Source organism: Schistocerca cancellata, chromosome 7 (assembly GCF_023864275.1).
Source record: "Schistocerca cancellata isolate TAMUIC-IGC-003103 chromosome 7, iqSchCanc2.1, whole genome shotgun sequence".
Classification (NCBI taxonomy): domain Eukaryota; kingdom Metazoa; phylum Arthropoda; class Insecta; order Orthoptera; family Acrididae; genus Schistocerca; species Schistocerca cancellata.
In genome coordinates this window covers 227,269,712-227,282,193 of record NC_064632.1, presented here as the reverse complement: position 1 = coordinate 227,282,193, position 12,482 = coordinate 227,269,712, and the positions used below count along the sequence as shown (strand labels likewise).

The following is a 12,482-nucleotide window of genomic DNA, read 5'->3' as shown; positions in this document are numbered from 1 at the left end:
CTCCCACCACCTACAACGTCCCACTGTCTGGTCACAGAGGAGCATTCCCCTCGTAACTCAGTATCATCCATGACTGGAGCCACTGAATTGAATTCTCCACCAGGGTTTCGACTACCTTTCATCATGCCCTGAAATGAGAAATCTTCTGCCCATCAGATAGTGGGCAGAACACACAATATACTCGTCCATCCCTACACAACTCCTGCTCCCAACCCCTTACCTCATGGCTCATAACCCTGTAATAGACCTAGAAGCAAGACCTGTCCTGTAAATCCTCCCCTCCACCACTTACTCCAGTCCGGTCACAGACATCACCTATCCCATCAAAGGCAGGGCAGGGCTACCTGTGAAACCAGTCATGTCATCTACAAGCTAAGCTGCAACCTCTGTGCTGCATGCTGTGAGCATGACAACCAACCAGCTGTCTTCCGCATGAATGGCTTCTGATAAACTGTGGTCAAGAAACAAGTGTACCACCCTGTTGCTGAGCTCACTGCCAAACATGGTTTCCTTCATTTCAGTGACTGATTCACACATCCTGTGGCATATGGCTCCTTCCCACTAACACCAGCTTTTCTGAACTGCACAGGTGGGAACTTTCCCTGCAATATATCCTATGTTCCTGTAACCCTCCTAACCTCAACCTTCATTAATCCCTGTTCTCTCCCATTCCAACACTACACAGCCCTCATTCCTTCATCACACCCAGTCTTCTTACTTCTCTCCTTTTCCACTATCACCCCCCTCCCCACCTCTCCGCTCGCAGCATCTAACCTTCTGACAGCACATAGCTGCCCTACCCTCTTTCCATCTCATCCCTCCGCATTCCCCAACAGCATGTCACTGTCCACCATGCCTACCATTCCCCCCCCCCCCCTCCCCACCCAGCCTCCTCCTTATTCCCACCCAGTTGCCAATCCTATCATGTACCGGCACTACTGCTCATAGTGGGCCTCAGTTGCCTGAGACTGCAGTCATGTGTGAGTGAGTTGCGTTTGCCTGAGTGTGTATTTGTGTGTTTGCCATCTAATTCTGACAAAGGCCTTACTGGCCAAAAGCAATATTTGTGACAGTGTTTTTGTTGTGCCTATCTGTGACTCAGCATCTCCGCTATATGGTGAGTTGTGTGTTTGCCATCTAATTCTGACAAAGGCCTTACTGGCCAAAAGCAATATTTGTGACAGTGTTTTTGTTGTGCCTATCTGTGACTCAGCATCTCCGCTATATGGTGAGTAGCAACTTCCTTTTTACAATACTGTTACATTCCATCCTGGCTGCAGAGGAATTATAGGCAAAGTTTAAGTAGATTGTAAATTTTGGTGTGGAGAGTTATGTGTCTAGTAAGTGGATAAGGGATGGAAAAGACCTGCCATGGTTTAGTAACAAAATTCAGTGGATGCTGAGGAAGCAGAGTTTGCTGCACTCTAGATTCAAAAGGGGGCACACAAATGATGACAAGCATAGGTTAACAGAGATTCATGTGTTTGTGAAAATATCTATGCACAACACATACAACAAACTAGCACCGTTCCACCTTAGCAAAAAATCTGGCAGAGAACCCAAGAAAATTCTGCTTGTATGTAAAATTACTAAGTGGGTCTAAGGCTTCCATTCAGTCCCTTGTTGACCAGTCTGGTGTGGCAGTTGAAGATAGTGAAATAAAAGCCGAAGTTTTAAATTTCATGTTCCAGAAATCATTCACACAGGAGAACCATACAAACATACCATCATTTGATCATTGGATGAATTCCTGTATGGACAACATAGAAATAAGCATACCTGACATATAGAAACAACTGAAAGATTTGAAATCAAATACATCAACAAATTTGTTTGGAATTCCAGTTCAATTTTACAAAGAGTGCTCTACAGCATTGTCCCCTTACCCAGCATTTGACACAGTACCCCATTGCAGACTGTTAACAAAGATATGAGCATACAGAATAACTTTGCAGATATGTGTGTGGCTTGAAGACTTCTTAAATAATAGAACCCAATGTGTTGTCCTCAACAGCGAGTTGTCATCAGAGACAAGTGTATTGTCAGGAGTGCCACAGGGAAGTGTGATAGGACCACTTTTGTTCTCTATATACATAAATAATTTGGCAAGCAGAGTGGGTAGCAATCTGCAGCTGTTTGCTGATGATGCTGTGGTGTGCAGTAAGGTGTCGATGTTGAGTGACTGTAGGAAGATACAAGATGACTCAGACTAAATTTCTACTAGGTGTGATGAATGGTAGTTAGCCCTAAATGTGGAAAAATGTAATTTAATGCAGATGAGTAGGAAGAACAAACTTGTAATGTTCAGATTCAGTTTTATTAGTGTCCTGCTTGACACAGTCAAGTCGTTTAAATATCTGGGCATAATGTTGCAAAGCAGTATGAGGTGGAATGAGCACACGAAAACTGTGGTAGGAAAGGCAAATGGTCGACTTCGGTTTATTGGAAGAATTTTAGGAAAGAGTGGTTCACCTGTAAAGGAGACTGCATATAGGATGCTGGTGTGACCTAGTCTTGAGTACTGCTTGAATGTTTGGAATCCTTACCAATTTGGATTGAAGGAAGACATCGAAGCAATTCAGAGGTGGGCTGCTAGATTTGCTACCATTAGGATTGCATGACATGTAAGTGTTACAGAGATGCTTTGGGAACTCAAATTGGAATCTGCGGAGGGAAGGCAACATTCTTTTCAAGAAACTTTATTGAGAAAATTTAGAGAACTGGCATTTGATGCTGACTGCCAAATGATTCTACTGCCACCAACATACATCTCATGTAAGAACCAAGAAGATAAGATACAAGAAATTAGGGCTCATATGGGGGCATACAGACAGTCTTTTTCCTTCGCTGTATTTGCAAGTGAAACAGGAGGGGATATGACAACTAGTGGTACAGGGTACCCTCTGCCATGCGCTTGTGGAGTATATATTTAGATGTAGATGTACAAGTGCTGAGTCCTGGATCACCAGCCTTAAAAAAAGTCAAACAACAACCTTTGAGAATAAAGACAATTTTGATCACTTTCTTTGATAGTAAAGGATTAGTTCAGCATGTGTATGTTCCTCCAGGTAAAACAGTGATCCAAACTCTTTACATCAGAGTCTTGAAACGTTTGGGACAAGCAGTTCAACATCACCATCCTGATTTGAGGCATCCTCAAGACTGGTTATAACTGTGCACAACGCAAGACTCCATACTGCTTCATCTTTTACCAAGTATGTGGCCAAATGTTCTGTTATTGCCATCCCCCATCCATGTTCACCCAACCTCTTGCCTTGCAATTTTTTCTTTTTTTCACGAGATCATCCAGATATTGCAGACATTCAACGGGCTGTGAGAAATGAGCTTACAAGCATTGCAGTTGAAAATTTTCCTGCTTGCTTCCAAGACCTCCAAAAACATTGGCAACTGTGTATTGGTAGCTAAGGGGACTACTTCCACAGGAGCTAGGATCATTACTTGGTAAGAGCAATTTTCTGTTTTTAAAAAAACCTGTCCTGGAACTCTTCTAACCAGAGAGCCGACCACTTCTAATGCTACTACGTAAATTGTGAATGTGTAAGCCGTGCAGTCCTCACCCATGGACCACGGCACTAATCCTCTTGGCCTGCACAAAGGGAACAGGCCATTTAACCATGACAGCTTTCAGTCATCTGCCATGCACTGCCCGCTGCCAGGGTTGATGGACACAATGACAGCCCATGACACACAGCACTGCAGATTGATGCCATCTGACACCCAACTCTGCATGGACAATGGCCAAATGAAGATCTAACTGACAAGCCAGCTACATGGGAACCCTGCTTCTTCCATATCTGCCCAGTCCAAGCGCCCTGAGACCCTGTATTTAATGGTGTTTCTTGTCTTTTGTTGTTTTAATAAACTGCCTGTCTTCACCTCTCAGTCATTCCATTTTGCACATGTCAATTGAAGAGGTGAATTTTGGTTTGATTAATGCTGATGCAAAACACACAAGAAATCACTTTACTTTCCCCTATTCTCCTGCTAAAATTTCCCATTCAACACAGGCTCAATATTATGCAAGTTATCACAAGCTTCACATCCCGATCTCTATGCATCATGTGACTTCCTCTTAATTTTGTCTCTGAGTGATCTATCTCCTTATCCATATTGTGTTTCAGATATTTGTATGGTGTGACACATGGCATGAGAAGTGTGAAGTCATCCATATGAGTACTAAAAGGAGTCTGCTAAATTTCTATCACATGATAAATCACATAAATTTGAAGACTGTAAATTCAACTGAATATTTAGGGATTTCAATTACAAATAACTTAAATTGGAACAATCACATAGATAATGTTATGGGGAAAGCAAACCAAAGACTGATTTATTGGTAGAACAATTAGGAAATGCAATAGGTCTGCTAAAGAGACTGCTTACACTACACCTGTCTGTCCTTTTCTTGAGTATTGCTGTTTGGTGTGGTACATGCAAAAGATAAGAGTGATGAAGGACATCAAAAAAGTCCAATGAAGGGCAGCTCATCTTGTATAATCATAAAATAATGGAGAGAGTGACATGGACATGAGACATGAAATGAGGTGGGGATCATTAAAACCAAGGTGATTTCTGTTGCACCAGGATCTTCTCATAAAATTTTAATCGCCAACTTTCTCCTCAGTGTATGAAAACATATTGTTGGCACCCACCTACAAAGGGAGAAATGATCTTCATAATAAAATAAGAGAAATTTGAGCATGCACGGAAAGATTTAAGTGTTTGGTTATTCTGTGCACTGTTCTTCGAGAGTGAAACAGTATAGAAAAAGCTTGAAGGTGGATTGATGAACCGAATGACAGGCACTTAATTGTGAATTGAAGAATAATCATATAGCTGTAGATGTACCCATCCCAAACCTGTCTTTGACTTATTCCTCTGCTCTCATCCTTAAGAAGGAACCTCTGGTTGCGAAAACTAGGCCTTCCTTGTGTGTTTTCCCCTGTATGTTTGAGACAACATCTCTGGGAGCTTTGTCTTTTGAGATATGTCCTGAATAGATAATGTTTTATTATGTGAAGTATGTTTGAGACAACATCTCTGGGAGCTTTGTCTTTTGAGATATGTCCTGAATAGATAATGTTTTATTATGTGAATTGAGTGTTTTTGCAATTCCCATATACAATGTATGTTTCAAACATGAAGTGGAATCAGACAGAATTTATTATAATAAGTGTGGAAAACTATTTAAAAGATACAGTCAGTATGAATGTAAACCAGCTGACAAATGTTGCTGGCCAGGGTGGCCGAGTGGTTCTAGGCACTACAGTCTGGAACCGCATGACTGCTACGGTCACAGGTTCAAATCCTGCCTCGGGCATGGATGTGTGTGATGTCCTTAGGTTAAAATTAATGATATGAATATAATAGAGGGAAACATTCCACGTGGGAAAAATATATCTAAAAAGAAAGATGTGGGAAAAATTCCACGTGGGAAAAATATATCTTTCTTTTTAGATGTATGTCCTTAGGTTAGTTAGATTTAAGTAGTTCTAAGTTCTAGGGGACTGATGACCTTAGAAGCTAAGTCCCATAGCGCTCAGAGCCATTTGAACCATTTTTGACTAATGCCATAAGTATAGTGTGATTTCTATATCCTTCCAAGGAACACTTCCTTCTTCTAACAAAATGCAGAATGTATGTGTGTCTCATTTTTTCCGTGGGTGTGTTTTGCTTCCTTCTCTTCTTGTCTTACTTGCTTTTCACTCTCTGATTAAGTAATAATGAAAGGTTACAATTTGTCATCTGTTTTTTTCTTTTTTTTCTGTTTGTATCTGTTTGTCCCTATTCCATTAGCTTTTGTTTTATTAATGAACCATGTTAAACATAGTGAGGTGAAATATAACCAAGTAAACAGAATCTGAAGTAGAAAACTTCATCAGCATCAAAAAGACTTTATTATATAGACATATCAATTAAAAATTTCCTTACAATTTCCACACTATTTTTGCTTATGAAATCAAGAAAATTTAGACACTGATATTTGTGCAGGTGTATATACATACCAATTCCAGTCCAAAGACTGTGATTGGAAGAGCAGCCTGTTTCTTTTCTCGTTCACTAATTTTTGACCTGCTTGATGTTTCATTTTCCACTTGGCACTCTCTCAGGCTGCTAGCATGGCAGCTGAAAAAAAAAGTCTGGACTTAAAACTAAATAGGCTGAGAACACTCGTCATGGTTATAAAAACACTAAAATGAAATAAGCATTGAGATAATAATACTGGTATTATAATGAAGTAACAATTTGAATTAATTGGGAAGTAATTCATATAATTATAAGTAAGAGTATTTCCGCATACTTTATTGTTAGTATACTTTACAGAAGATGCCCGTAGTGGCAGGTTCTGCTTATTAATACCATGGTCATCCACAAAGTAAATTCTGTTTGTTATATAAAACAAACATGTACAGATACAGAAAAAATATTTATTGTACAAAAATCTACAACTGTTAAACTACTTTTCTACATGACTTCCGAAATTTTGTAGGCACGTGTCATAGCATGGCACAAGTATCTGTATGCCTTCTTCATAGAAGGTTGCCACCTGTTTATTCAACCATGTGGTAAAATTTTCTTTCAGCTCATCATCATCGTTGAAGTGTTGACCACCAAGGACAAATTTTAGGTGTAAGAAGAGATGAAAGTCGCTAGGAGTGAGGTCCAGGCTGTACAGAGGATGATCAAATGTGTCCCAGCGAAATTCCCATAAGAGTTGTTTGGTCATATTTGCCGTGTGAGTTCAGGCATTATTGTGGAAAAAACAACACCTTTTGACAGTAATCCTTGGCACTTGTTCTGTATTGTGCAGCACGATTTCTTAATGGTCTTGCAGTAACCATGTGCATTGATTGTTTGGCCTTGTGGTAAGAAATCAACCAGCAAAATGCCTTTTCTGTCCCAAAAAATGGTGCACATGACTTTTCGAGGTGTCAAGATTTGCTTAGGCTTAACCTTCATTTGGGATAAAGTGTGCCTCCATTCCACTGATTGCCGTTTTGTTTCATGGGTGTCATATGATACCCAAGTTTGATCCCCCATGACTTTCTGAGAAAGAAAACCATCACCTTCTTCATTGTAGTGTGTCAAAAACTGAAGTGCACTGCCCATCCGTTGTTTTTTGTGTTGTTCAGTAAGAATTTTGGGTACCCAACATGAGCAAAGTTTTAGAAATTTCAGTTTTGCAGTAACAATTTCATGAATTAGTGATCATGAGATTTGTGGAACTTCCATAGCAAGGCACTAAGTGTAAACTTATGGTTGTGCTTAATCTTCTCTTCAATTGTGTGAACCAGTTCATCAGTAACCACAGATTCATTGTGCACTTGATCATGTCCTTCATTGAACAGTCTGACCTATCTTCTAGCTGTTGAATCACTCATAGCATTTTCTCCACAAACCTCACAGATCTGCTGATGAATTTCCTTTGGTTTAACTTTCTTTGCATTTAGAAAATGAATCACAGATCTGATTTCACACATGGTGGCATTTTCAATTATGTCTGACATTATAAAGAAGCACTACAAAGCACATGTCGACAGCAGTGACCTGAAAATGGTGTACATGTCTTCTCCTTGAGTCAGAGTAACTGCCATGCATGCTCGGAACTGTGCTCGTAGTGCTGCCATGGATAGAAATAGAAACGGAACTTACTTTGTGGATGCCTCTCGTATATAACTTAAGTTATATTAACATCCAAATGGGTTGAAGGCTATGTGTATGCTAATCCTCTGCAAGTAATGTGTCATCGTGTTGCCAGTACATTTCTGTAATGGTGTTGTTGATTCCACTGAGTATAATCTTGGGGCACTGAGAGCCCATCTCCTTTCTCCATCCCCCTGCCCTGTACCTGGAACTTTTCGAAAGAAATTTTTGCCACTTGACAGTAGATTTGGATTCATTTATGGAACCACAGTTGCTGTCAGTACCTCATTGTCTTGACATCTGTCATAGTGTGTCACACATGTCTCCTGCTGAGTTGCTGGGAGGAGGAAATCCACCTGATCCTGTACATTTTTGGCCATAGATTTGGCAACACCTTTGGTACCAATGTATGCCACTTTAAGCTGATTGATGGATGGATGCAACTTTATTTCCCTGTTTTACTCAGAGGATCAATCAACGTCCTGTCACTCCATTCTTTGACCAAGTAGGGGTCTTGATACAGTGGCTTCAAAGCCTTACATAGTGGGCCCAGGTACAGAAATTTCTGTTTTGTTGTGCCTAGGTCTGTGAAACCGAACAGCTACTTTGTTGTGTTAATAGGCGAGTTTAAACCAAATTTCTTCCATCTTCTTATGGAGATTAAAAATTTCTTTTAAAATGAGTGTGGCTTATTTTCATTGATTTTTAGTGTGCTGAACACTAATATGGTAACAAAAGAGTCATATCACCCACCATTTTTAACAGTTAACATTCATTACTTTTCTTAAAAAAATGAAATTTTGCTATCTAAATTATGTGTATTTCATACATTATTTCAATGACTAATAAAAGTTGCCAATGGCCTTGCCATAGTGGTACACCAGTTCCCATCAGATCAGCAAAGTTAAGCACTGTCAGGGTGGGCTAGCACTTGGATGGGTGACCATCTGGTCTGCCGAGTGCTGTTGGCAAACAGGGTGCACTCAGCCCTTGTGAGGCAAACTGAGGAGCTACTTGACTGAGAAGTTGCGGCTCCAGTCTCGTAAACTGACACATGGTCAGGAGAGTGGTATGTTGACCACATACCCCTCCACACCCGCATCCAAAGATGTCTATAGGCTGAGGATGACACAGCGGCCAGTCAGTACAGTTGGGCCTTCCTGGCCTGTTTGGACAGAGTTTAGTTTTTTTTTAGTTTTTTTAATAGTATGAAGTTAAAATTTTGGTGGCAGGTTTTATATTTGTAAGTATTGCATTTGTAAGTATTAATTTGTAAGTATTAATTACTATGACAAGTTTTGCCCTGCACAAGAATGTCATGGATCTGAAAAAATTCTGTCACTAACTCTAGATATTAAGTTTGGACCAATGACATAGTTTGTGGGAGTCTTATCTAAAGATGATTCTGAAGATTCACTTTTTGAACAGTCGCCTTTATTTTTTGCTTGAAAATTAGATGATGGCAGTGACGAAAAAGGTGATTACTTCCATCAAGACATCAGATGGTAACAGGGCCACTGCAATACCAATAAGATGGGAGACTACTGTTTGTCACTTCACCAAGACCTACAATGAACAACTGATCAGAGAGAAGACTATACATTAGATGAATTAAAAAGACAACTGCAGTGGCCTATCATAGATGAACTCTGCCAAAGGCACCTAACAGGCCTTCTAAAGCATACTGTGCAATCTCAGCATGCTAGCAGGAGGAAGGAAGATTAGAGTTTAATGTCCTGTTAATGAAATCATTAGATACAGGGTACAAGCTCAGACTGGGGAAGGCTATCAGCTGTGTCCTTTCAAAGGAACTATCATGGCCTATCTCTAAAATGATTTAGGAAAATCGCTAAAAATTTAAATCTGGATGACTGCTCGGAAATTAGAACCAGTTTCCTCCTGAATACAAATTCATTGTCTTACCATTGTGCTATCTTGCTTGTTAGTAGCAAGAATGTGTTCACATAAGACTTGGTTGTGAGTAACATGATTGCGACTTCCAGTGAATGGGAAGGCTTTCAACCATGTCATTAGAAGCTATATGATATGTTGTTATTCTCGTGCATGGAATACTACTGTTTCCAGTCAGCAATCTTAATTAGTTGTCACTTGTTCCAGGCAGCTAAAGTGTGCTGGCCAGCTGAAAGTATGGGCTACTCTCTCCATTGTTTAAAATCCCAGTGGTAAAATTTCTGGTCACCCCTTAAATCTGTTGTTTCCTGTAAAGCAGTAGTAGAAGTTGTTAGAAGCAGGTAGGTGGCCAATTATATTCACATTTCAGTCTATGCTATACTTGTGTCAGGATAATAAAGGTTTTGAGTGTAATAATGTTTTCAGTTCCACTGATGTATTGCATGTTGGTTGCAAGCTGCGTAATAAAATTGTAATGATTGTGCTGAATGCTGTGTTGTTTGAAGAGGGCCATTGCAAAGACAGTTGAAATGCCTGCTTTAATAATGGATTTAGTGTCAAAGTGATGGGGCCTAACATCCAAAAGGAATTTATTCAAATGGAAAATCATGGTGGAAGCCTTTGCACTTATATCAGTGTGCAGTTGCTCCAGAGTTCTGTAAATAGAAGTGTCAGCAGTCGGCACTGTGTGGATATGGTGAAGATGTGGCCTTCGACCATAAATCTGGAGTTTTTATGGCCTTATAGGTAGCCATCAGTTCTGTTAAAACACTGGCTTCTGTCTGACTTTTTAACTAAAAGGCCCAAGGGCTGCCAGGTTGCATTGATGTGCTACTGAAGAACTACACCTATGACAGATGACATGGGTTGAAGCACAAGAAAAGATCACAAAACAGGCTCTCTGGTGAGATGTTTGAGTGAAACAATCTGCACACAGTTTGTCTGCTTCAAATGGATGATGTTGTGCCATAACAATGTGAAAAAGTTAAAAAGAAACAACGAGAACTTAGAAAACTCTCTCTCTCCAGTGACAACTCCAGATTGAGCAAAGGTGAGAGTGTCATGGAAAATGATGTATAGAACTCCACTTCATCCTCAACAGTGGAGGCATAAATTCTGTTACTACTAAAGCTTCTACTCTATAGATGAATATGTTAACAGGGCCAGTTAGACCAGCCCAAGTAAAAATGCCTGTTAGATTTTAGTTTTGACGGCACTTGGTCACAACAGTCAAGATTAGGTTTTTTGTTTATGATAGATTTATTAAAAGTGTGTAACTATGTTTCATTATGACAATGTATTAATTCTGTAAATATTAGCAGTTCCAGTTTACTGTAATATATTCATCTATTTTGACGATCTGACAGATGACCAGGGTAGTGAGTATTGTATTCAAATGTTTTACGTTTTTTTATGTTATACTTTCTGATATGTTCCACACCCATTTGAATCATCTCATTTTTGGGTCTATGGAATAAAAACTGAATCTAATCATTGTGAATTACTGCTTGCTGTAAATGTGCTATGTGTGATTAGCACTTGCTGAATGCCATAAATGTAACAAGAAAAATAACAAATGTAGCATGGATCGATTCTAGCACAATAATATAGTAAACAGGAATAATAATTCAAAATTCTGGAGCAGATTTGATTCAGGATATGCATGAACTTGCATAGCCCATGTTGTGTGTTACACCTTATATGTGACGCCATGGTCAAGGATTTACAAGGAACAGTCTAAATGTATTCCAGAAGCCATGATGCAGTGCGTGCCACCAAGTTTGCCTCAAATCAAATCAAATTTCTACTATCCAGTAACATGCCTCATATAATCAAAGATTGTGACATAGGAGGCTTGTCAATTTTAAGACTGACATACAGACTAATAAACTAATCTAAGGTGAAAATACATATGTATTACTTTTCATGGTTAGCATTTTTTGTCAAAAAAATCTGTGGTTATAATATACTATGGTGTTACTTTTTAGAGAGATACTATATTACATGGTCATCATTCAAGAAACCCTCTACACTACAGTATCATTTACTTTTAAAACAGTTTTTCACGCCTCCTTCAGTATTTTTTTAGATCTGGCTCACTTTTCTGCTAACAGATTTTATTTACAAATTTCATGCCCATGTAGTGTGGAGTTGTTTCATACAGGCTGAGTCTGTGGATAGGTAACATGTAACCTACCCTATGTCTAGTCTCATACTGATGCAGGAAGCAGTTATCCTCAAAAAGTTGTGGGTTTTTGCAAAGTTTTATTTCAAATTGTAATTTTTTACCCATGCCTCCACTTCCTCAAGTGTCTGCTCAATATGGAAGATTAGTCTTCATTGGTTTTACAGCAGACTATCGCTGTTGAATCATCTACACCGTGGATGGTATCTGACGCAACCTGAAATGGCATATCATTGATGTAACACAAAAATAATAGTGGCCCTAATATTGAGCCTTGTGGGACACCTACTTGTATGTGTTGCAAGTCAAAAGGGATTTTCTTGTCACTAAAATAAGAACTTTTTGTTTTCTGTTTGGCAAGTATAAAATGACATACAATTAAGAAATTTTTCTTGAAAACCATTGTGGCTGCCACACCGTTCCAACACGCGAAGGGCTGAACTACGGCACAGCCGACACAAGTAAGCGACGCCTGGCATTCACGAGTGTGCAGCTATACCACCACGCCGAATTTTGGCAATGGTGCGTTGCGCACCGGATGCACAGAACAAAGCAGGTAGACAGTGTGAATTGGTCAATACAAGTCGACACATGTCTCTGCTCCACCGACTTCGCCGTCGCTGACCACGTGCGACGAGTCAACGCGACTCCCCCGCAAACGCGTACACACAGACTGAAATGCAGTCGCTCGTTCGCGGAGTGCACCCTTCCATTTGACAGT

General features: G+C 39.8%; 1 protein-coding gene across 1 annotated transcript in view; it reads right to left on the bottom strand.

Moving 5' to 3' along the window:
• LOC126092709 (centrosomal protein of 104 kDa) overlaps positions 1-12,482 on the bottom strand; it is a 466,825-nt gene that overhangs the window by 74,817 nt on the left and 379,526 nt on the right. The window contains exon 9 of the mRNA XM_049908432.1: positions 6,027-6,147. Within this exon, the coding sequence (XP_049764389.1) occupies positions 6,027-6,147 (121 nt within the window). The remainder of the gene's footprint in view (positions 1-6,026; positions 6,148-12,482) is intronic.